Raw genomic sequence first — 25,625 nt, 5'->3', positions numbered from 1 at the left:
TCTAGTCCCAAGATAATATAATGTTGGTAATTAACTAACAAGCGACACCCCACCAAGTATGGGTGGCCAATTCTAACCAAAATTTTTTTTCTTGCTTGCTGGTACTCAATCATGAAGCCCAGTATGAGCAGTTTGATCGCATGTGCCCTATAAGTCATTTTTTATGAATTTTCAAATGCAATTGATTTTTGGGTATTTTGCACACAAACGTACCTTGACCTAAAGTATTAAAATAAATAGATGGTAAAAACAACCATCACACAAGCCCTACTTGTTCATGAAAAACGACTCTTTTGACAGTGCGACCAATTAAAAATAATTATTCTAGCTCAAGACTTTTACGTCCACGGAGGGTACAGTTTTTTTGAAACACGTAAATATTTCCTATAGAATTATTATCGCTGCATAGCTGAAAGATAAAATTTGAGTCCATAACAATTGGGTCATAATACTTGACAACTGTGTAGTAAGGGATATCAAAAATGAGTAAACAAACAACAGCATTAATTGCCATCCCTCGATGATGTTGTTAGTTCTGCGTGTTCTCTCTTGGGTTGCCACGAACTGGTTCCACAATTTGATGGAATAGCGTGGAGGTGAAGCACGTATTTTTCCTGACACCTACAAAAAGTAAAATATAATTAGTACAATAATGACATCATATTACCACTTTACAAAGCGAAGTTTGTGATACTTACATAGTTTTCATCAAAGTATAGGTAAAGTGCCTGTAGTGAGTTCGGAGCCGACTTTTTTAGTGACCGCATAACCTTCGGTACATCAGTCTCAGGAACGAAAGCTAGCCCCAGTAGCATCAGCGCGAATTCCTTGAAGCTTCGATTTTCTTCGTCTTTGTAAGGCTCTGAAAATCTAAGCTCTTGGACTTTATGGAACAGAGATTGTCCCAAGTTCAAGAAGCAAACGATCTTGTTGTACAATGTATTGTGGAGGGCACGATTTCGAGTGAGTCTGCGAGATTTTGTAGAGTTTCACCGACATCGTAAACGCTCAGTTAGTCAGAGCGGAAATATACTGGACAGTCACCAGACTGATGTCTGACGAGTGATCCTACACGGAGAAAATAATACAACAAATATTGTTAGGATTCACAGTAAAAATTACTATTCTAAATAGTAATGAGGTGACATCGATCTATTATCAGGAATTTTGATAATATTAAAACAAATATTCTTAAAGGTATTAAATATTCTAATAAAACTCGGTACAATAATTGCTATAGTGTATAGTAAAAATTTCACTGTAGTAAATTTTATTTTATAGTTACATATTATATGTTAAGAAACATAATACTAAATAATATGATCTTAGCAAATGTTGCTGTACAAGCACGAAAAAGTACACCTTGTATAGCAAAATTTGCTATGCGTACAGTAACTTTTCTTGTGTGAATGAACTTCCAATATCATGGCTAGATGTCGCTTTGCATACCCGCAAGTGGCTAAAATTTGAACCAGCTTACTATATATAGAAGATGAAAACGCAATGATCAAGCTTACTAACATGTTATACTATATGAGCGTGCGTTTAGTAGTAGTATTAGGTTATTTAGATTAGGTAGGATTAAAATACAGCGAGCGTGCGGTTAGAGTTTGATACGACTAGTCCCGAAAATAATAAAATTTCCAAAATTGTCATTCGAAAAATACACCTTCAAACCTCCAATGAGATCAAATCAATCGATTAATGAAAAAAAATTTTTATTCTAAATTTCATTTACCCACGGAAAATTTAATACAGTTTATATCAATGATTATTAATCTGTATAAGAAAAGTTACTATTCAAACAAGAAACATTACTACTCATAATATAAAAATTACTGTAATAAATGGGAAATTTTGATAGAATTCAAAAGAATAAATTTTTCCTACATTGAATAGTAAAAATTACTAAAGTGTGTCGATGTCACCTCTTTACTAGATATTATAGTAATTTTTACTGTGAATTCTAACAATATTTATTATATTTTTTTCTCCGTGTAAGGAGAGTCGATGTTATTTGTTTGCCTCATAGTTTACAAAGTTTTGAAATCTCTACGTTTAGTCTTGAAAAGGACTAGTTTTGCATGCAGACTGTCAATTTATGTAGGATGGCTGGCTGTGACCGGCTGTGACCCATGTTGACCGGCTAAGACCGATGGTGACCGTCTGCCGCTGATGAGTAGTCCTCAGCAAGGTCAGTCTTCTCCAAAGAGGTGATGGTTAGATGGACGATGACGTCGTTGTTGGCTGGGGATGCTTGGCTGTCACTTGACTCGTGAGAGTTGAGTAACAAAAAATCCGATCACTTTTCTGTTCCAACTTGTAAAGTTGAACAGTCAAAAGTCGATCCACTTTTCTGTTCTCACTTGTAACATGTCGAGCAGTCAAAAGCTGATTGATTTGGGTCGAAAGGCACTTATAGTACTCTGAACTCGACCTTTTCTCTTGCAGGCACGACTTTTTAGTGGCACCGTGCCACCTAGCGGCCGAGTCGGAAGTTTGAAAAATCAGAAAGTGGAGAAAGATGATGAAATGATGAGGCGAGTATTTGTAATTTGACCAAGTTCACTATTGAGAAGTTGCCCTAGGTCAAAACTCTCGAGTACTCGTCAACGCGAGCACGAGGACGTGAGTCGATGTGCTCTGGATGACTGCCGAGAGATGACTTCAGTTGCTTGGCTGGGCGCCTCGCTTATATAGCAAGTAAGAGCGCGCTGATTGGCCGTCGGCGCAAGGTGGGGACGAGTGAAGCTGTGCATGTCGTTTAAGTGGGGACACACGCAGTGGTCTCATCTAGCGAGTGGGGATAACAACCCTTGAATCTGGAAATATCTCTTCACATGAATTAATGATAGCCTTCTCGAAATCCGTCATGATGATTTCTGGTCTGCAGTGAATGTTGAAATTTGTTGCATTCTCTAAGATGACGCTTAGGACAGATGTGTACTGGCTTTTTTCCTTCGACAACAATAGAGCATGCACGAGTGGAAACACTACTTCCGTGCGCGAAATTTCATCGTCAGCATCTCTCACTTATCGACGCACGACTCCAAGCACTGTAAAGACCTGTGTGAAAATGTTAGGAGATGCCTTGAATGTTCCATCCAGGAACCATATGTAGCTCTGCGACAAAATTTCTATATTTTTTCGTGTAGGAAAAACAATGACTCTGGTGTCGTTGTCCTGCGAGTCGTAGAGAAGAAAATTTTCGTCCATCGATGTTTTGGTGAACCGCTCTGGTATTTCACTCAATGCATCGATGGAGGTTGGGTTCGGGGATAAATTTTTCCTCAACGAACGCCGCATACTCTTCTTCAAATTTTCGCGATCTGGTAAGTGGCTATGGACACCACTGGACAAGCCACTCAGTTCCGAAGGCAAGATTCAAGCTGGCGGTTCCTTGGGATGCTCTTCAGCTCTCTGCTTAATCCTAGCATAAGGCGCATTACACTCGCAATACCACCACTAGAATCACTCCACATTTAAAGTTAATTTTACCTCAATTTAACTTTTTCTGCACTGCATTCATCTACATCTGGAGGATTTGGAGGAATCTCCTCGACTGGTCCTTGCAATACGACCAAAGTGTCGTCCGAGTCCCCAAGCGTGATTGCTTGGGCATCACATTCCTTTGTTTCGCAGGCTATTGCAGTCCCAGTAGGTTCTTCCTTTTGCCTGCCGTAATCGGAGGTACACGTACCCATCCACAATTAATTTTGTGCCCAAGAACTTTGCCATTGTAACAATAACATGGGTATATATAACACGTAGTAACACGTAAATATAACACGGGTATAACACTGGTAAATTTAACACACGCACTTGCAAAGTAATACGCATTATACGACACGCATTGGTAAATAACACACGACCTTGTCAATAAACAGGCACGATACAACACGCACTCGTAAATAAACGCGGGTTCGTAAACTAAATGCTCACGCCGCGACCAATTTCACAGGTTACGCGGAGTTATCACGGTAACCAATCAATATATATGGGTCAAAATGGTACTTTTTTAAATTTTCGTCCGCACGTATGTCACCGATCTTGACGCGCTTTTGGTATTTTATATTTAGACCCCCTTCCCCCTCCTGCCCCCCTCCTCCGCTATAAACTTCCATTTTCTATATATATATTTTTTCTGAAGGCCAAACACGAAAAAATTTTTTTTCAGATTTTTTGAGGCTTGGTATCGTCCTAAAAAAATTATTTTCGTCGAAAAAAGGGGTTTTTGGCTTCAAAAAGTGCGTTCACATCTCTGAAAAAGTTTGAAAAAATTTTAGGTTACTTTTTTGAATCAAATAAAAAAGTGAAAAAATTTTCGAAAAGGTTATTGCATTCTAACGCCGTATATGAATTTTCAAAATTTTCAATGATTTTTTCTGAAGGCCTGAAGCACTCAAAAAATCTGCAAAAATGCGAGGTTGTTTGAATTATTAGAAAATATTTTTATGAGTTTTTTCAGATTTTTTAATCGCTTCAGGCCTTCAGAAAAAATATAGATAGAATATGAATGTTTATAGGCGTAATCTTTTCTTCTCTACTAATTATGACTAAAACCTATCCTCTCTTCTTCTGTCTCTCTTCTTTTTCTGTGTGGCTGTAATTATGTATTATTTCGTGGTGAGAAACCATGGCTTTGTAAGAGTTCTGATTTTAGTCCCTTTTAAACCTTTTCAATACCCTATTTGAAGGCATTTTGTCCAGTTAGATACTGTAAAGCAAAAGTATAATTTGCACGCTAAGTCGCGAACGCGAATTCATATTTTCAGATAAGTAACTTGCGTGGCTCGTCGTACTTCAAGTACGACGGGGAGACGATAATAATTAATTCAGGGACTTATGATCGATCTTCGCAGCACGCTAACCCTCACTTCGTGTCTGAGTGTCGAACAGTATTTATGAACCTTGCGTGCGAGCGAACCAACGTGGATACAAGTCGAGCGACGACGCTGTGCGAATACATCCTGCAGGCGACTTTTTCAGCGACGAGTAAGCGACCGAATGGCACTTGTAATTATTGCGAGCGTGCGTGCGGTCCTAGTATTAAATAAATTATTGTTCATTTTTTTTACGCGAACAAACCATCTTATTTTTTTTTTTATTAATTTGCGACTATTTCGACCCTTTTCAGCAACGCGATTACTGAACGAGCAACGGCTCGTTAAGCATCTGTCGAGTTCTTGAAGAAAAAAAATTTTTTTTCATTTTAACAGTCTAAAATGAAAAAATAATTGATTTAAAAAATCCCCCGGTTAGCCCTTACGCTTTACGAACGTAAAGCCTGCTTCCTCCGGCCCCCGATATTGATCATGAAGATGAGTAGAGTGCCTGTTGTCCGAGCGGCTTTGTCTTATCATATTACGTAAGATTGAATGTAAGTTTTCGATAAGAAACTTGTATGTGAATTTTATTTCAAATTTTATTTAGGATACAAACGATCCTATTATAAATATCAAAGTTAATGAAACTTATGCAATCTTGGATTTTAAAATTTAATTTTTTAATAATTTCCTTATTTTAGAGAATATTTAATAATTTTTTATTGTTCATTTCACAGAAACTATTTCAAAAATTCACCTGTGAGACCGTCATGTGCTGATGACTGCAAAAAAAGACTTCTGTGTGATTTAAGATGCGGAAAAAGTCACGATCGAAAGGCACTGTGTCAAACTTTAGAAGCGAGAATTGACAATACATCAAAAACTGGCTGGCGAGCTTGGATTTATAATGGATTAGCTCTTTCGTACGTACAAAAATCATGGATTAATTTTTATGAACTAATCAAGAAATTTTAATTGATCATTGTTTGATAATTCGAATAAGAGGTATACGTTTAAATATCTAATTTCAAAATATTTAGTTCAAATTAAACTCTCAAAGCAATACAAATTGAGACATACAATAAAAATTTTAATTGTCTTCTGCATCTTTTATCGTGTTTATGCTTGATAACTCACCATTTTAGAATATCAAACGCTCTAGTTTCGAATAATTTGTATATGGCGGATTCTCTATCAACTCAACCAGTCAAAACTTTTTTTTTTATATCTTATGTGATGAACACATTGTTTGGGATGCCAGGAATGTACAAAAAAATGTATAAAGCGATTGGGGCCTTCTATCAACTATTTTTAGAATTCCAAAGTTGGCAATTTTTTGCATTTTTCCGTAATTCATCAAAGATCGCAAATATTTCATGAAGCTCTCGCTCAATGTAGGAAATCATCCAAATTTTAAGAAAAAATAGGCCCTAAAGTGATATGAGCACTCTAGAAAAAACAAAAAACCCAAAATCTAATGAAGTATGATCTGGACTTTCCTTTCCAAAACTATTCAAGAAGCTTCCTCAACATGTCAACTACTCCTTTGTAAGTTTTTATAATGGATTGAGTAGCATTATGCTCTGGAGACGCTACTATGTATCGAAAAACGTGCAAAAAAGGCCCCTAAAACAAAGTATAGCTTTAGAACTTTACATGTTACATATGCTAGGCAAAATCAAACCTCAAAATAAACTGTATGAACTCAAAGAGCACAGAATTACCTTTCATTTGGTATATTTGAAGTCCTCTAGAAATGAAAATATAGCTGTTTGAAGTTTCACTGAGAATTGAAGGATTAAATCTGTCATTTCCATAGACCAGTTGACATGATATTTGAGTGTTCAGTCAAATTTCGAATAGCTGTATCTGCGGTCTGAAGGACTTAAAGACTTTTTACGGTAGTTTCATCAAAAAAATGTCTATCGATAAAGGGTCTTGAAATTTTAAACCCATATTATTGACAGTGCCTTTTATATGTGTGAGAAGTTTCAGGAAATTTAACCAAACCATTTCCGAACTATAATTAAAAAAAGTTCGGTACCTTAACACAGGATTCCTATGCTAGCATGTCGAAAATACGCTATTTTGTGTGATTATAAAAAGACGCATCGATAAAATCTTTTCAAAAAATAGGAGATGATTGTTCGGTATGTATTAAAACATAGCTCAAAAACTGGAAAAACTTGACCATACAGTTTTTCAAAAAAGTCAATGTGAAAGCATTGCCAAAATAAAAATTTAAACTTTTTGACCTGAAACCCACTCTTTAAGGTTTTTAGGATCAATTTCAACAAAAAGTGCTCATGCGAATTTTCTCTAAAATCTATTTTTCAAGAGCTATAAACGATTAAAATTTTTAAAATTTGAAGCAATGAATCTTCGCGGTTTCTTATCTCAATAAGTATGAACTCTACGAAAAATTTAAAAAGAACAAAAAAGTCTTAGAATATGTGAAGAAAAGCGTATGAATTTTTTCAGATTTTTTCTAGACATATGCCCGAATTTGTTGGTCAGATAACTACCTAAAGTATACAGACTTAAAAGTAATTTTGCGCTCTTTAAGGCTATATAATTGGGTCAAAATAATACTTTTTTAAATTTTTGTCTGCACGTATGTCACCGATCTTGAAGCGCTTTTGGTATGTTATAGTACATGATAAAAAAGAGCCAAAGTAAAATTTTGGACCCCCCTCCCCCTCCTCCACTATAAACATCCATTTTCTATCTATATTTTTTCTGAAGGCCTGAAGCAATTAAAAAATCTGAAAAAACTCACAAAAATATGTTCTAATAATTCAAACAACCTCGAATTTTTCCAGAATTTTAGAGTGCTTCAGGCCTTCATAAAAAATCATTGAAAATTTTGAAAATTCATATACGGCGTTAGAATGCAATAACCTTTTCGAACAATTTTTAACTTTTTTATTTGATTCAAAAAAGTAACCTAAAATTTTTTCAAACCTTTTCAGAGATTTGAAAGCACTTTTTGAAGCCAAAAACCCCTTTTTTGGACAAAAATAATTTTTTTAGGACGATGCGAAGCCTCAAAAAATCTGAAAAAAATTTTTTCTTGTTTTTTTTTTATCAAAATACATAACCTCAACTTTTTTCAGATTTTTTAATTAAAGGCGATAGATTCTAGGGCCTAAAAATGAGGGACAAACCGGGCATTGCGCGCTATAGTTGTGATCGTATTGTCGGCTATGATGTTTAAAGAAGCCATGCCCGGTCGAGAGTTGCGTAAGGTGGTAGTTTAACTCTTCGTTCTATCTACACCCTTTTGATCTCCTCACGATTTCGTCTCCTTTCGATCCACACTCTGATATGTGGGATCAGCCGATGCGTCCATCGGCTCTTCGTTGACTGGTCCCATGCTTCCTACCATTTACTTAGCGTTGCCAAGCGTTCCTCGTCCTTTGCGTCCGCGGTGACCGTAGAGCCACGTACGCTCGTCCGCGAGGAGGGCCAGCAAGGACATATGTCGCCTCGTAAAAGACATGCGGCTGGCCACTGATCATACGCAGGCAAGCTCGTCGGTGGGCTGACTCCACCTGGCGAATGTAAGCCCGCTTTTTTATGGCTGAGCTCCATATAGGGGCTCCATATAGAAGTATGGAGTCGACAACGTGAGCATACAGCTTACGTCGGCTACTTCTGGGGCCGCCAGAGTTGGGCATGATCTTCGTAAGGGCACCGATCAGACAGGCTGCCTGCGCGCTGACTGTTGAGGTGGTGATCGAATTTTAGCTTGACATCGATGTGGAGGCCCATGTAGTGGATGGAGGGGGACGAGCGTATGCTGTGGTCACCAACCGTGATGCAGCGTTCAAAACTTGTTTGATCTGCCATAGGTGCTTGGCGACAGCCACCACTACAATGTCGTCCGCGAAGCCGACAATACGGACATCGTCCTTGAAGTTGAGGAGCAAGATGGCATCATACATGACATTCCACAGGATCGGGCCCAAGACTGACCCCAGTGGGACACCTGCTGTGACTTCGTAGGACTCTGGGCCATCGTCCATAGTAAAGTCGAGCACTCTTGCTAAGAAGTATCTGGAAATTATTCTCAGCAAGTAATCGGGTACGAGCAAACGGCGTAAAGCGGCGAGGATGTTGTCCCACTGGGGTGAATTGAACGCGTTCCTCACTTCTAGAGTCACTACGGCTTCTTGGTGCCACGGAGCCACCTCCTGCCTCCTTCTCTGAGTTCCTCCAAAGTGGTGGCTGCGGTAAGTTCTCCTGCTCGACGTGGCAGCTGTAAGATGGACCCGCTCACTCGCTTTGTTCACTTGCGGAAACAAAGCCGCCACTGCGCTGCGCACCAGGAGGGGAGAGCTTGGCTGCATGGTCTGCGGGTATCTGTTCAGTGTCACGAACTGAAGAATAGAAAAATCGCAAGCCAGCCACAAATATACGAACTATCCCCCATAGCGACGCGAGACAACGACTCTCTTTTTCTCTCTCCTTCTTTTTTGACACGTCATATTTAGAGTCATATTTATCTGTAGAATATGTAATATTGACTGCTCTAACAAAACTCTCTAAAAGTGAATAAATCTTCAAAATTCTTATAAATGTTCGTATTTGATACAAAGAGTTTTCGATGATAAAAATAAATTTTAAAAATTTTTGTGAAACCTAATATTTGGTTTCCGAAGTATTCAGACGGGTAAGGCAACTAATTGTTTGATTTGAAAAAATTTTTTCAAGTCACAATAATTGTTATGAAGTCTTGATAAAAGTTTTCAATATTTTTGAAGACTTTTTTGATCGGTATTCACGCTCGCCGTTGTGCCGGTGCTCTGTGCTGTCGAGTCGGCTCGGGTCGAATCGGCCGCTATGTGCGACGGACAGTGGAAACAACAGGCGCCTAAATCGGCCAATGAAAGAGCCGAACGAAGAGTGGATCGCTGCTGCCGATGCCAACGAAGATCGGGTCTTCCCCCCCGATGATTGCGGCGGCAATTACGCGCCAAATTCTTAGCACCCCTCTGGTGACAACCAAGGATTTTCCGCTCCTGGCACCCGCAGATTTTGCGACCGGGAGTCATGAAGGGAAGTGGACTCGAATCAGAGGATTTGTGAGTGATCTTGCCGTTTTCATCGATGGCAAAAATAACTTACATAAGGAGGTGACCAGGTACACTGCGAGTCTTGTACAGGCCGTCTCGGCGCTCAATAAGACGAAGAAAAGCCTGGAGCCCGCTCAACCTCCTACTGTGGATAAGGCGGTCTGCACGTCTCCAATATTTTCGGTCAGTGCATCCAGTAAGCAGCCTGCATAGTCACCGCCGGGGACTTGCGCGACACCTAAACGCTACGCCACGACGGCTGCATCCAGGCCGCCCAACGAATACAACAACGATGTCAGAGGCCAAGACGGACTTGTTCTCATTGACCATCGTCTTCAGTGCCAGCGGATACAGCCGGCAACAACAGCTGGATCTGCCCGCCTCCTTGACGCGTTTGCTATCGTTGAAGCTGTACTGCTAAACACTTCCCAAATTACATCATGGGCTGTAAACAAGCTCTACACGCTAACATCAGGCCATTATGTTTGAGATAGAGACCACCACACCGCCCAGACCCACGACGCGCCAAAGCTGCAAGAACGCACGCACTCTCGACACAGAGTGCCTCTCAGTCATGATGGCCGGGACCGCGGTTCCTCCCGAGCCTACAGAGAAGATGGCTACGAGGCTCATGGCCGCCATCTCCAGTGCATGCAATGCGTCTATGACCAAGGCAAATGGACGACGCCGTCGTGACGCGGTGTACTGGTGGACAAGCGAAATTGCTTACCTCCGGCGCTCATGCCTGCAAGCAAAGGCTTGCCCAGAGAGCTCGTGATCGGCGAAAAGAAGACGTCTGCCGAGCGAGCTATGCCTCCGCAAGGCGTCTTCTGCACGCTGCTATCAAGATCAGCAAGCGCTATTGCTGGAACAAACTGTGTGACGAGGTCAACGAGGACGTATGGGGCAAACCATATGAGACAGTCATATCCTGACTCAGAGGACCGAGAGCAAATTTACCAAGCTCCGTCCGTGGTGCGCCGCACAGTGGCTGCCCTCTTCCCTCTTGTGCTCGACAAGCCAGTGCTGCCACCACCACTCCAGGCAGAAGCAATTTTACCAGCCGTCACCATGGAGGAACTCCGAAGAGCTTACAAGAGGATCAAGGAGCACACTGCACCTGGGCTGGGCGGAGTACCGAACTCCGCTATCAAGATCGCCATTGCCGCGCCTGACATCTTCTTGCGGGTGTACAGGGCATTCCTGCAAACCGGTGTCTTTCTCGCGTGCTGGAAAAGACAGAGGCTATTCCTGCTGCCAAAGCCTGGCCAGCCCCCCGAAGAACCATCGTCGTACAGACCGCTCTGTATGCTTGATTCGGAAAGGTTCAATCTCAATTCGCGATTAAATGATTACTCAGCTATGATAATAATGAAATCTAATATATTCTGACAACTATTCAGATAACCTGAACCTTTTTTTCTAAGGATAAATACACTAAGCTTGAGTATAATAATTTAATAGTGATCATGTAAAATTAATAATTGTTTGAAAAAGTCTTAATCATGACTCTACTTGCCCAGCCGTCTCGATCAAAAACGAGACATTCGTACTCGTCATTCATATTTCAATGTATACAGAAAAAAGGTATATATAAGTGTTGGAAATGGTAATTGGTCTTTCTTCAACATTTAAAATAAATTTTCCAACAATATATTTTTTAAGAGCACCCCAAACATGTATGAAAATGAAAACAACATTTTTAGTAATCTTACCGATTTTTTTTTCATGTGTGATTAGTGTTAAAATACACTGTATTGAAAAATAAGATGTTGAGTTATAATCATTTATAAATTTATGTTTATGAAATTTGAAATTAAATTTTACTGTAAATTGGAATGAGTAATTGTACAGTAATTGAGCTATTCATTTATCGAAATTTCATCAAATGTACAAATAGCCTTTGCTATATTATCTTGTAAAGTTTGCATCGATTTTGATCGAGACGGCCGGGCAAGTAGAGTCATGAGTAAGACTTTTTTATACAATTATTAATTTTACATGATCACTATTAAATTATTCTAATCAAATCAAATTTACTTAAAGACATATTAATTACGTATGTTTCTCCAACTCGATAGTGGTTTTCATTGACTTCTAACCACTTTAAGTCTGTATCATCATCCGTACGTATTTCTGTAGTATTAAAATTCAGCATCTTATATTCATTGTCCGTACTATTTGTTAGGCGACACATATTGCGGATCTGTTTGATGGCAATCGTGTACGGTAGGTCTTTCCAGCTACTTGTAGCTACAGCATTTGCCTTCACTCTTCTGTGGCGAGATTCGTATCTCGATGTATCACAATTTTTACACGGACCAAAATGTCTTAACAATTTTCCGTAATGCAAAAGATGGTGAAATTTAGGCTGCATTTTCCCATTTAACTTCATATACATTTGATGATGTTTTTCAATGTAAACGCATAGTCTTGTCGAATCTGTTTTTGTAATTTTTGGAGAACACAGAATGCCAAAAATTTTGCGTAAAACGGTATAGATCTTCCAATGTTCATCGTTTTCAGGAATGAATTCACCAATAACGAGTCCTAAGTAACAAGTGAAACACAGAGATTCGGATGCAGACATTTTTTGCGGCAATTTTTCAATCAAACGCTGATAACTTATGAGTGGAGGCTTGTCAGACTTATTGAAAAACCCAAAATCAAAAGATTTCAATTTCATGTTCAATTTCTCAACAGAAAAATATTGTTTATCAACGACAAATGCATATAATAATGATTGTAATTCTTATGTGCACACGCCTTCTAATACGTCATGGAGCATGTCTAAAGAAAAATTATCGACAACGTGAAAATTAGAAACTGAATTAAATACACAACGCTCTTGAATTCCAGTTTGGCGAAAATCATCGATTTCAATATCCAATTCATAATTTTCCTTCGTACGAAATTTACTTTCATCTTCCACTGTCATATATGATGATTCTTCTGACGTAACTTTACATATTCGACAAGAAAAATTACAGTTAAACGATGATACAAATCCTAACATAGTATTAAGTCCTAAATTATCACCAACAATTTGAACCAACTGGAATTTCACCAAAATATTTTCAGAATTAAAATTTATAACTATACCTGTATCGAGAAGAAAATTAAGTTCGTCAATGAGGTGCTTGAAAATTTCGTAATTACCAACTTTTTTAGCTACTTCAGAACGAACTAGAAAAACGAAGAAAATTGAATTCAGTTGAGATGGAATGATAGGGGGTAAGCAGCCTAGAGAAGCATAAGTGCAGCCGAATTTGTTGGTTCCTGCATGAGGTCCAAGAGCGTTTCCGACTTCCAAGTCGTCATGATAAACATAAAGAGGTAAAATAAGCTCGTTCAGAGGTTCAACGAATTTTTTCCAAAATTCGGCTTGCATAACGTTCGATATAAAATTATTTTCTAATCGAAGTTCTGAAATATAGTTTAAAATGCTATTGAACATGTTTGGAATTTCTAAAAATGATTTTATAGTTTTTTTCAACGGTACATACCACCCAAATAACTCTGTAGGATTTAGTTTATTGTGATCACCATCACTAATGGTTTCTAATTTAGTGGCAAAGTCAATTTTATCTGGTTCATAAAAACCTTTATATGCTTTAAGTAAATCAAATATTTTATACTCTGAATCGACGAAAGAAAAAATTGTACCATATGAATATAAAATATCATCACATTTTGATAGAATTTTGGATTCGATTTGATTATTATCAAGCGCGTTTCGAATACATTCAACCGCTGCTACTGGAACATCATTCGATTTCAGGCTTTTTAAAATATCATTGATGATATCGTTTCTTGAACTTTGAATTTGATGTTTCAACATTTCGATTAAATCTAATTTGAGATTTTCCAGAAAAATTTCCCTAATGAAATGGTCTAAATTTGTGATAATTGTCTCGACTATATTTCTTGGCAATGAGGGATTACCATAGAAAATAAGAATGAAATTAAGTAAATAATTCAATATTGATTTTTGGTCCATAGTTATTTATTTATTCAACAAAATATTAATTTTTCTCGTCTAGTAATTTTGATGAAATTATTTAAGATTTTAAGGGGATATTACGTTAGAAGACTTTAATATCTCTGATATACAAAGTGAAACTAAATTAATATCACAACATTGCGTATACGCAAAATATACATTCTTATAAAATATTTTAAACATTTAACATATTACATCGATAAGTCGATTACTACTTAAATTATAATTAAGTAGGAATATAAAGAACTAATATACTACATTGATTTTCATAGAAAATAGCATATTTTTCAACTATGATTCATTGTAGGTCGACAACATTGAATATGTTGATAAAAATAATAGAAATACGATCTATTTTAATTTCAATAGAGTAGGAATAATTTCAAACCTGGAAGTATTAAAAAACCAAAACATTGAACACGTTACCTCTATATCGGGTTTTAAGAGAGTAAATTTATGGACTAACTTTGCTGTACTACTTTGTAATTTTTTACTTTGTTCCAAAATAACCTAACGTTGTCGCAACTTTTAATGCAAAATGAGGGCGATTTTGCTGGTTGGATATCATAAATTGCTAGTTGAATGAAGAGGTAAACGTAACTGCATATGTCTGGCCAAGTGCGCAAAACGGCACAACACTTAAAACATGCTTCAAAAGCTTTCAATGGGTCTGAATATTCATATTCCTGATCATTCAATATGACAACTGCTTTTTTTATATTATGTAAGGTGCCACAGTATATTATGTAGCATAAGCTTTTTGTGGAATATCTATTATTTATACTACTTATTTCTGTTTTAATTTGTTGAAATTCTTTTTCATCCTACAAAAAAAAACATTTACATTTCTTTTCTATTATAATTATTCATGACTTTATAATTATATAGATTATTACCTTTGCTATTGGGAAAAAAAATTTCTGTTTTTGCTGTTTCTTGATTACAATAGTTTCGCCGTTGTTCTCCTTTAAAATTTTTGAATTTGTAATCATTAGTGGTAATATGCTTAACGCAATAAGACAACGGTTAGAATCTGTCGAGAAGAAAATTTTGTTATTGAAAATAAATAATGAAATAATCATTAAAAAAAAAATGAACTATAAAATACCGTTAATCTTATCTTCATTATCCCATATATTTTCTATGATTTCAGACATATATCCTTTGCTTAACTCTAAAATTATTGGAGCTAATTTTAGCCACTTAACACAAAACAATGTTTTGTATGATTTTACATCAGCAGCTGGTATAATTTTAGGTGATAATGAATGAACGATGCGCATAAAATCACTTTCCAGCTGAAACATTTACAAATGTATTATGTAATAAAATGAAAACATTAATTGCAAATTCAGTTTAGAAAAATTTAATTTACCAAGTTTATGCCATGGGGTGGAGTGATACAAGGGAAACTTCTAAGGTAATCTTCAACATTCAACGTATATATTCGTTTTCTTTTACGATAAAATTCTCCGTGTCTATCATCAAACGTTTTTTGCCAGTCTCCGATGATTTCAATTATGTCTGGGTAGTTTTCCCTTACGGGGTCCAACAATGATGCAAACTTATTATATTGCAAACCTTAAACATAAGTTATTGATTATTTTATATCAAATCATATTACATGATGTAAAGATTTTGTAATAATATTTTACCAGCAAATCTATTAGAAATATCTAGTGAATTTTCTGCAGTATCAGGTTTTTTATTTTTCAAGACTATAATGTCTGCGAGGCCTAGTTGTCTTCTAATTTTTTTGTACGTCGAGTACAAGTATCCTTTGGGTCCACTACCGATGCCTTGGTCATTAGTTACAGACGACTCATATAGAAGTTTAGGGTCTTCTGTAGGAAAAAGCTCAACTATTGAAGATTGTAGCTTTACAAAAACATCTTTGCAAATGCTAAAATATAAAAAATATGAAAATATAATACATAACAGATTACAAAATAAATTTATTTCATATTAATTGTTTGGATATATTTTATAGTCTACCTATAATTCACTGTATTAAATTTCAATTTATCATAAATAACAATGGATGCCAATTTACTTCTATCAATGGTTCTATCTTTTTGGTATTTTCCTAGAACAATTTGCCCTGGAATCGATTCTTGTAATAAAAAATATAGGCCATTTTTACGAAAAGTGAAACTTGAATCTGCAATAAAATACCGGAGAGATTTTTCTGCTTAGTTAACACAAATGGAATTCTCCCATTTATTTATCAATGCATGATTATACACTCGGTAGCAAAATTAACGCAACAAAAAATAGCACAGAAATTTTGTCGATTTTCAATTGATTCACAACACTAAAAATTACTGAAAAAATTGATTGTTTAAACGTGTACCAGTACTACATTAAGTTTTTAATCGAAAGATAGAAGCATTTGAAAATCGACAAAATTTCGATGCAATTTTTTGTTGCGTTAATTTTGTTGCCAAGTGTATATACAAGAGTAAAAATTAAATTAAGGAAACCTATATGCCGACCTAGTTTGCTTGGAGGGCCACCACTTTCATCCTTATCCGAAATTATATCTTGATTATTCTCGTAACGAGCTTTTTTTCGTACAGGACTACAGTCTTCAATCTCATTCATAACTATGTCTTGTTCTGTTTCATCCCGAGGTTCAGAATGACATTTGGTTTTACGAGTTGTATCACCCGAACGTAAAGCTACCTCTAAATTAAAATTAGTCATAAAAGTGTTCATTTCAATTTTACTGAACTGACTGAGAAGCAAATTGCGAAGGTCGGGATTCATGCCGAAAAAACTTTCATCGTCAATTCCGCATCCTAAGAATATAAATATCAAGTAATATACATTTATGCGGGAGATGAAAGTAAAAACAAAGATGTATGAGCAAAATGAATAAGCTTCTAAAGAANTCGGTAGCTCGAAGCTATTTCACGCGAGGTCCAACACAGAGTGTTCAATTCATCAACTCCTCGTCGGCTCGTCAGTCATCATAGGCCTCCCTTTCCACTTGACAGGCTTTCTCCTGCTCATAAGGCAGCACGCGCAAGACCCTTCTACGCACTTAGCGTTGATCACGGCTCTCTCTCTCTGCAAATTCGGCGCTTATCGATACATTGGCGCCGATCCGCAATACCATTAGGCTCGCTTATTTCCGATCTCTCTCTCGGGCGGAAGGAATTTCAGGATATATTATACAAGGAAGGAGTACCGTCGGACCCTGTGCTGGACTACTTCCTTACAATATAAGAATACTTGAAATGTCTAAAAATGACATTTCAAAAATTTAATTCATAGCGAGAAAACCAGTTTCATTCTCCGACAGTTAAACTATTCTTTTTTGAACTATATTTTAAAATTGTAAATAAACAAAGAAAATTTATCAACTTCTTTCTTCAACACTAGATACTACTTTTGAGAAATGTTTATGTTTGTGACACAGCAAACTTGTTTGGTCTCTAGAATTCTATGTTTGGAATTTCATTTTCAGACAATTGAACTGTTTTTATTGAACCAAATTTTGTTTGTATGTTGTTGTACGTTGAAAAGAGTTAATTAAACAAAGGAAAGTTGGGGACCTATTTCCATCCCACTAAATAGTAGTTTTGAAAATTATTCAATGCATGTATTCTTATGTGCAGATGTAACTATCTCTGAGTAATTTATTTTGTAAAATTCATTTCAGAATAACTGATCTAAATCTTAATGGGCCCGAACTTTATATGAATAGTAACAGTAAAATTACGATAGAAAATCAATGTTAAATCATCGATAAATTTGCCTTGGCACATTCATATTTCCGTTAGTTTTAAAATATTCTAGGTTAAGTGTCTTTGTACTACAAATACAAATCCAAAAACTGTACTAAAAATTGGTATATATGGAATTATTATTGCGTACTTACTCAAGAATGAGTCTATGATGTTCTGTGGAGTACCGTATTTTTCAAAAAATGCGTGCATTTTCACTTTTCACTGTAGTAAATTTTGATCTTAAAAGCAGTGTCTTGATGGTGCTAGGATATGGACAATAATAATACCGGTAAGTTCGTATCAAAGTCATCTCACTAGAGAAGAGAGCGCGCTTGTTATGGGAGCAAAACGCTCCCTAGTGAGATTAGATTTAACCAAGAATGAGGAATGAAAATAGTCCGGCATTTTGCTGCGTAATGTGACATCGTAAGACGAAAAAGATCCGAAATTTCTTTCAGTGTAGGTCACTTAAGGTTATCGATAAATCGCGACTTTCTTGAGAAAAGTTGTTGACAGTCCGAATTTACACCTAGAGCCGTTCGTGCCACCCGAAGAAATAATCTTGCAAAAACGTCAACTTCCACGAGGAAAGTCCTCGTCGAGTACGTATTTATACCTAGAGCACCGTTCGTGCCACCTGAAGAGATAATCTTGCAAAAAAACGTCAACTTCCACGAGGAAAGTCCTCGTCGAGTAGGTATTTATACCTAGAGCAGCGATCGTGCAACCCGGAGAAATAATCTTACAAAAAAACGTCGACTTCCCCCAGGAAAGTCATCGCCGAGTACGTATTTATACCCAGAGAACCAATCCGGCCACCCGGAGAAATAATCTTACAAAAAACGTAGACTTCCCCGAGGAAAGTCATCGCCGAGTACGTATTTATACCTAGAGCAGCGATCGTGCCACCCGAAGAAATAATCTTACGAAAAAACGACGACTTCCCCGAGGAAAGTCATCGCCGACTACGTAATTATACCTAGAGCAGCGATCGTGCCACCCGAAGAGATAATCTTGTGAAAAAACGTCGACTGGCTCGAGTAAAGTCATCACCGAGTTCGTTCTCATAACTAGAGTATTGTCGACTGCTATACGTATAGCTATGCCTAGCAATGCGTTGAACGTGAACATAACCGCATCTGCTTTCATTTATGAAATACTACACAACACATCGACGGCGTATATAACTCGTGAACATAGCCATTGGTCTGAACCACTTTTTAGCTGACAAGAATTTTAGCGAAATGTATTTTTTTTACAATCGCTCGTTTTTCGTCGAAACAAACATTTTCGTGGACATAATATATATCGTTGGGTCTCATTTTTACTAAGGAATCCATATCACTTGTCAGAATTAGGATATCTATTGTCAAATTTAAATGAGAGTGAAAAATAGTTTTCGCGGGATGCGAAAAACTCAATCGCGATGTATATGAGGAAGCGTACGCCGCAGCTCTCTCTGCCATACTTGCCAGAGGGAGTGCGAAGCGCGCTCCTCAATACAGCGGGCAAGATTTTGGAAAGAATCATCTGTGACCGTCTCGAAGCTATTACTAACAAGGAGACCACATGAGATGCGGGTCACCAAATGTCCTGAAAAATTTTTTTCTGGTCTCCTGGTATCTAATAATAAAGCCCCCTATGCTTAGTTTGATCCAATGGGCCTTAGGGCCCATTTTAAAAATCATTTTCTAGTTTATTGAAAAATCTGAAATTCTCAAGAAAAAAGTAAAACCGCGTTAAATTTGGGCCTTTGAAAATAGGTGATGGGAGGTCTCGAAAATTCTGTAAAAATTCAAATGTATTCTTTGACTAATTCTAAGATTTGTACATCGTGCAATTTTCCGTTTAATATATCCTATTACTAGTTAGAAAAACACAAAGATTTTTTAATAAACTAGAAAATGATTTTTAAAATGGGCCCTAAGGCTCATTGGATCAACCTATGCATAGTGGGCTTCATTATTAGGTATCAGGAGACCAGAAAAAAATTTTCAGGACATTTGGTGACCCGCATCTCATATGGTCTGCTTGTAAGAGCCCTGCGGGGCCTGTCAGATCACCAGTACGGATTGCCCAGCAGTAGCTGACGAGAACTGTATGCTCACGTCGTCGACTCGATTCTCCTGTATGGAGCGCCCATCTGGAACTGTGACTACTTAAAAAAATCCTAATTTACTTTGTTTTTTTGTACTACATTTAATTATAGCATTTTTTACAATAAAAGTTATGAAAAACTTCGGCAGCCAAACAGGAATTTCCCCTCAGTACCGACTTGTACCTCCATTATCTCCGTGCTTTCTCATTGGCCCGTGCAAGAAAGCGACAGCTCGGTACATTACACTAACACCATTATCTTGCTGACCCGATTCCAATTCTCATCACAATTAAGTATATTTACTCACAATTTTTGAAACTTGATTCTTTATACCTAACAACCAAGCATAATGGATAAAACAATAGTAAGTTATTTGATTTAATTTTGTTTGATACTTAAATATTTTTTCAGGATGTCTGTTGTTATGGCTATTCCACGATTTGCATACAATTTACCTAAGTATGTTTTTGGTAGCAGATGATTTTTTGAGTTCGGAACTTCTTTTTATCATTCAAGTATTATCGGTATGCAAACATTAGAAAAATCAAACTGTAAATAATGATATTTTCATCAATTTATAATAAATTATAAAATAAATAAATTTAATTGTTGATTTTTTGAATTTTGAAAAAAAAATTTCAATATTAGATGTTATTAAAATGATATCTGGAAAACAAGATTATTTGTCTCAAAATTGACATAAGGTTTCTAACCTTTTTCATAGTTTTAAGGTAAAAACCATTAGAATATGATTCAAGAAAATATTTATTTAGTGTAGTACTTCTGATCATTGGGCAATTAAAAACAACAATAACATTTTAACATTAATCGCTTGCTCAATAACGTAGTCAGCTTTGAGTCAGTACTTAACAAAAAGAAAGATATTCCGTAGTGCTTAAAATGCCAGGATTTTAGCCACAAATAATACTGCTACAAGGTACCTGCATGCATAAAATGTACAAAGCTAATGATTCTCTAGATTGCCTAATCAAGACCAACAAAACCTCGGAGGTCATCTTTTTTATTTTTCGAATTTCGAAACGGAAGCCATTTGAAATCTCATGGAATTCTCATGCTTAATCAATACGACATTGCCAATTTTCAGAGAAGGTGAGTCCTTTCTCCAATTATTTCAAGCCTGCAGTTGTTTAAAATACTCAGCACTCCAGCGGTCCCAAAAATGCTGAATCATCTGAGTGATCATTTTCCAAAGCTAAGAAGGAGACAACTTATCATCAGAAATGCGAGGCTCTGAAACCAGTAAGGAAGATCTGCCGCTCAAGATACGCGAAACAGTCAAAGCAGGACTGTCCTTGTCTAGCGGCTGCTAAATCAGCTAATTGATCATTCATAAAATGGGTTCCATTATCAGTTAAAATTGCTATTGGCGGTCCAAAGTAAGAGATAACCTTTTTAATGCGGGCATTAGCGACCTCACGGGCTGTTGCCCTTTTACATGGCACAAGTATTACATACTTTGAGAGCCAGTCTTGTATGCTAAGTACATAGTGATTTCTCTAACTTGTAACTGGTAATGGTCCGTAAAAATCCAATGATATTTTATCAAAAGGCTTAGAAGGTGTATCAGTTATAAACAACGGTAACTTGGTTATAACTCGTATCAACTTATTAGTTTGGTATTGTTACGTAGGCATGCCACACTGCACCGACAGTGTAGCGGCGGTTCACGTAACTATTTGCTGCGGCAAGGTGCGAAAGCACCTGCCACACTTCACTCGAGTCAGTCCCACTCCATTAGCATGGCAGTAACAATCAATGCTTTATGTCTCTCTCTCATGCTCTACCCACAATCTACCACATAATTCCTGTGATGTTATTTATTTGACCCCTTCCCACGTATCATTTGGTGTCAGAAGTGTACGACAATACTATTGCCATGAGTATCGTACATGAGAGGATCAAGGATTACTCAAAAGGGAATATCAGTGCACGAGTGAGTACATAATATTTAATATTATCGGGATTATAATGGTAGCTTTTTTTTTTTTACCGAATTGTCTAAATTGATATAAGGAAATAAGCATTGTATTTTTCTACTCGATCTGTTTTGTTGCGAGATTAAAATCATGAGAAGAATTTTCTCTAAAACCAAAATGATCTCCGATACCGATAAAGAGAATAGTAACTCATTGTATCTGCCAATGGCGAATATTTCGCTGCATTATATAGCGACCGCGTAAGATGAGGAATGTAGAGCGATTTTTGAGAAAAGATTTCCGCAGCTTATAAAGCTTTGGGATGCGATGGAACAAAAGAAAGCCGTGGGTGTCACCTGTGATACAGGGTTCGAAGATTTCGGTAGTGTTCGGATGGGGCGTGACCAGTTGTTGAATTTGAACGACGAGGATAATAACGCGGCCGGATCGGAAAACGGTACACAGCAAGTGCCACCGAGTGAACATAACGAAATGCTTGATGACCCAATATTGAAGTCACCGACTAACCCTTTTAATGGCGAGGTAGCGCGCGATTTTCTATCTAATTATGCATTTCCAACGATACAGCAGCAAGCTACGGGTGCTTATAGACGATACAGAAGGGTGCGATGATTTTGAGCTGGAGACAGTTAAATCATTAGTCTCACATGATCCATATGTATTCGGGCTAGAAGGCGAGCCTCTGCCTGTATCAAATGTTAATACTTGCTCAATCACGACCACCACAGAAAAGCCGATCACCCCGAAGTATTACAGATATCCGCCCAAAATAAAAGAAGTGATGCAAAAAGAAATTGACAAGCTGATCAAAAATGATATAATCGCTCCTTCTAACACGCCAGAAGCGGATGTTTATGACACGCGAAGATATCGGTAATCATGATGACGACATAAATTCTTATTTAAGCCTTTCTTATGATGATAGAGATTTGAACAATCAAAATGCGAGTGACAATGATACTTTTTGCTATACTCTCCATACAGAGCATGATGAATGGGCAGATAAGCGAGCAACGCTCATAAGATCGGATGATATCCCATCTAAGCCCGAAGGAAATTGTCTGTTCTATTCACTGAGCACAATATGTAGACTCAATATATCAGCCATATGGTTGCGAAGACTTTCATTGAGTTCGCCCTTCGTCGATGCATGTATTGACCCATCTGAAACGCGAAAGATCTTAGCTTCAGATACAGAGTTTGGTGATATAAATTGCGCGTATGTTTTTGCAAATATGTTTAATCAAAATATTTGTATTCATTTTGAGTTTATGCCAGGTAAAATGATTTTCAATCGAATAATAGTAGATGCGAATGCCCTATGTATTCATATAATATTTAGTTTGCGTGAATCCCGTGAAGGGGTGGAATAAAAGCTATGGGTTTCTCGAACGAAGTTTTAATATAACAAAAATTATATTTACTAATTACACTATTTTACAATGATAAATACCTGTGAACAAAGAAACGACATTAAGTGTTAATTATTCACAGTATCCTCTTCGGTTCACTATTTACAAGACTCTGTCGTTCTCGTCTATTCACAAGTCATATACATTCTAACTCTAAAAAATACAATCATATGACCAATAACAATAACATAAAAAGTACTACGTACTTAACATTCATTTACACCTTACAGGAATTCATTATACATCTTACATACCAGTGGCTATAGCGCATGCGGGAGCCCAAGAGAGTACAAAAAATATACAACAGTTAAATCAGGGACCGTAAACGCGCAGCTAGGAAGTAAAAGCGGTAAGCTGCCGCCAAGCATGCGTCATGTCGTGAACAATGATGGAATTGATCGCCACGGTGGATCAAGTGACATGCATGAACAAGAAGTAGCTCGTAGCAAAGTAACGCTACCGGCGGTTGCCTTATTACCACCGCTACGAGATAGCGCGAACGATCCACCAAGCAATAACAGCGTATGTACAAGCATTGGGCAGCTTGATCAAAGTATTCCAAAAAGTAAAAACATTGTTATTGCAGAAGAAAGTTCAGTTCAGAGCCCATTGCCGCAATAATCAGCGACGGACTCGCACATACCCGATAAGCTTAAATCATTATGCCGATACTATGTAGTGTCACGTGGGACGACAAGGTCCCCACCTGTGACGAGGTGCATTAATGGGAATAATGAGCACGGCTCATTAGTAGTAGTTTCGCGCTGAAGCGCATCGCATCGTAAGACTTCGCCCCCCCCTCCCCTCTCCTCTCAGTAACTCAAGCCTAATTTATTGTTTTTAAGTTCTTTTACTTCCTTCCACCCACGTAACACCCCGGGCGCTCCCCTTAATTTTGGTGCTAGGTGTGTTCGACGGTGACTGTTGTTTTATTCGTGATCGGTGCAAAGTTTTGTTTTTGTTTTTTTTTTTTTTTTTTTTTTAACAAACAAAAACGAGTTCGACACCGCACGCAGCAGGGCAAATGCACCGCCAGAAGAGTGAATCACAGGGTTGTAAATGTGGCATGGAATAAATCGCAAGCTGCCTATACCATTGCGACAGGTAAGTGGAATTTATTGATTTATTGATTTGTGAATTTATTAAAGTAACGCAATTGAGTTGTGAGCGGCATTGCCTAAGATCTTGATAAACTTTGGAAATTTTAAATGTTATTTCATTGATTACAATGCCGAATGAAATTAACAATCACAGGGGGGTGGAGTCGAGAGCTCCGTATGTGTCGCAACGCGAAGTTTCGAGGAATTACCTCGCAGAGGCCTCGGAGGCCGAGCGCAGAGCGCTCATTGAAGAGCAATATCCGGGCTTCGCGGATTTTATCAATAGACGAAATTCGCTTAATGAAATGCAGTTGGGTGAGACGTCACAGAGTGACGTGCATTCAGACTCAGAGAGTCGAGATGAACCCCAGGGCGATGCAAAACATAGTGCTAGTGTTGATGAACTAGCAACGATGTTCGGCAACACAAATTTTAATACGAGCTCAATGGTCGCGTTGTCGACGACCCGAGCAGATGAAGTGTTGGTGGACATACATAATTCCGCTTACGAGCCTATCGATAATCAATCGACAGAAAATCGCAGTGATACGGCGCGCTGCGTGAGATTTCAGAGTCCGGTCATAAATAATACAGCGATGAAAAGTTATAAGAAAGTCGTAAATGAGGCAGCACACCCGACGTCGGGCACTACGCGCGCGATGACCGTAGGGCGTATCATGAACGAGACGCTTTCAAATGACCACGGATCATTATGTGGGGCGATTTCATCGAGCCCAAAACCTTTCTCAAGTAATAATCCGTTTTTACAAATCGACGATAATGCTAATGCGCCGAAAGCAGACGACGAATTGATGGAGTTGCTATCGCGCATTGACAATTACGTGAAATCGAGGAATCAAGGTCATAATTTAATGCAACAGAGCGGGCCAAATTATACCCAGCCGCAAGATCGAAGGTATAGTGTGTATGCAGGCCCGGCCGATAGGGACTACAACTATGCATGACAAACTGTAAATGTCCAGTAGCTCGCAATATAGCGGTACGCGTATGATCCGCGGCAGAACGGATATAATCAGTTCAATCGAGGGTACGAGGCGCCTACGCAGCCCAGCTCTGAATTGAGCCTCGTACGGCAAGGCGCGCAAACTGATTATCCATCGGCACGCGTATCTTACGCTCCGTCTCCCTTTGCATTATTTAATGATATCGTGAAACAAATTCCGAAATTCGACGGAAAACCCAATACTTTGAAATTTTTCTGCATGGCAGTCGAGGAAGCGGTCGAACAACTGCCCCTTTTCGAGCAGAAGATTGTCCGAGCGCTGCAACCCAAGCTAGTTGGAGAGGCCGAGTATATCGTTGGTATTCTAGCCGATTACCAGAGCGCGCGCGAGTTACTGCGTGACCTGCAAGATAGGTTCGTGAATAGAAATGTCGTTGACGGCCTAGCAATGA

At 37.8% G+C, this 25,625-nt stretch overlaps 1 protein-coding gene across 1 annotated transcript in view; it reads left to right on the top strand.

The window, feature by feature from the left end:
• Positions 1-20,323, top strand: part of LOC106656784 (sphingomyelin phosphodiesterase-like) — a 37,664-nt gene extending 17,341 nt beyond the window's left edge. The window contains exons 7-8 of the mRNA XM_023459815.1: positions 5,564-5,749; positions 20,151-20,323. Coding sequence (XP_023315583.1) covers positions 5,564-5,749; positions 20,151-20,220 — 256 coding nt within the window. The 3' untranslated portion in view covers positions 20,221-20,323. The remainder of the gene's footprint in view (positions 1-5,563; positions 5,750-20,150) is intronic.
• The last annotated feature ends 5,302 nt before the right edge of the window (positions 20,324-25,625 follow it).

The sequence above is a fragment of the Trichogramma pretiosum genome, unplaced genomic scaffold, assembly GCF_000599845.2.
Source record: "Trichogramma pretiosum strain Unisexual culture from Peru unplaced genomic scaffold, Tpre_2.0 scaffold166, whole genome shotgun sequence".
NCBI lineage: Eukaryota > Metazoa > Arthropoda > Insecta > Hymenoptera > Trichogrammatidae > Trichogramma > Trichogramma pretiosum.
This window is presented reverse-complemented; position numbering and strand designations above follow the sequence as displayed.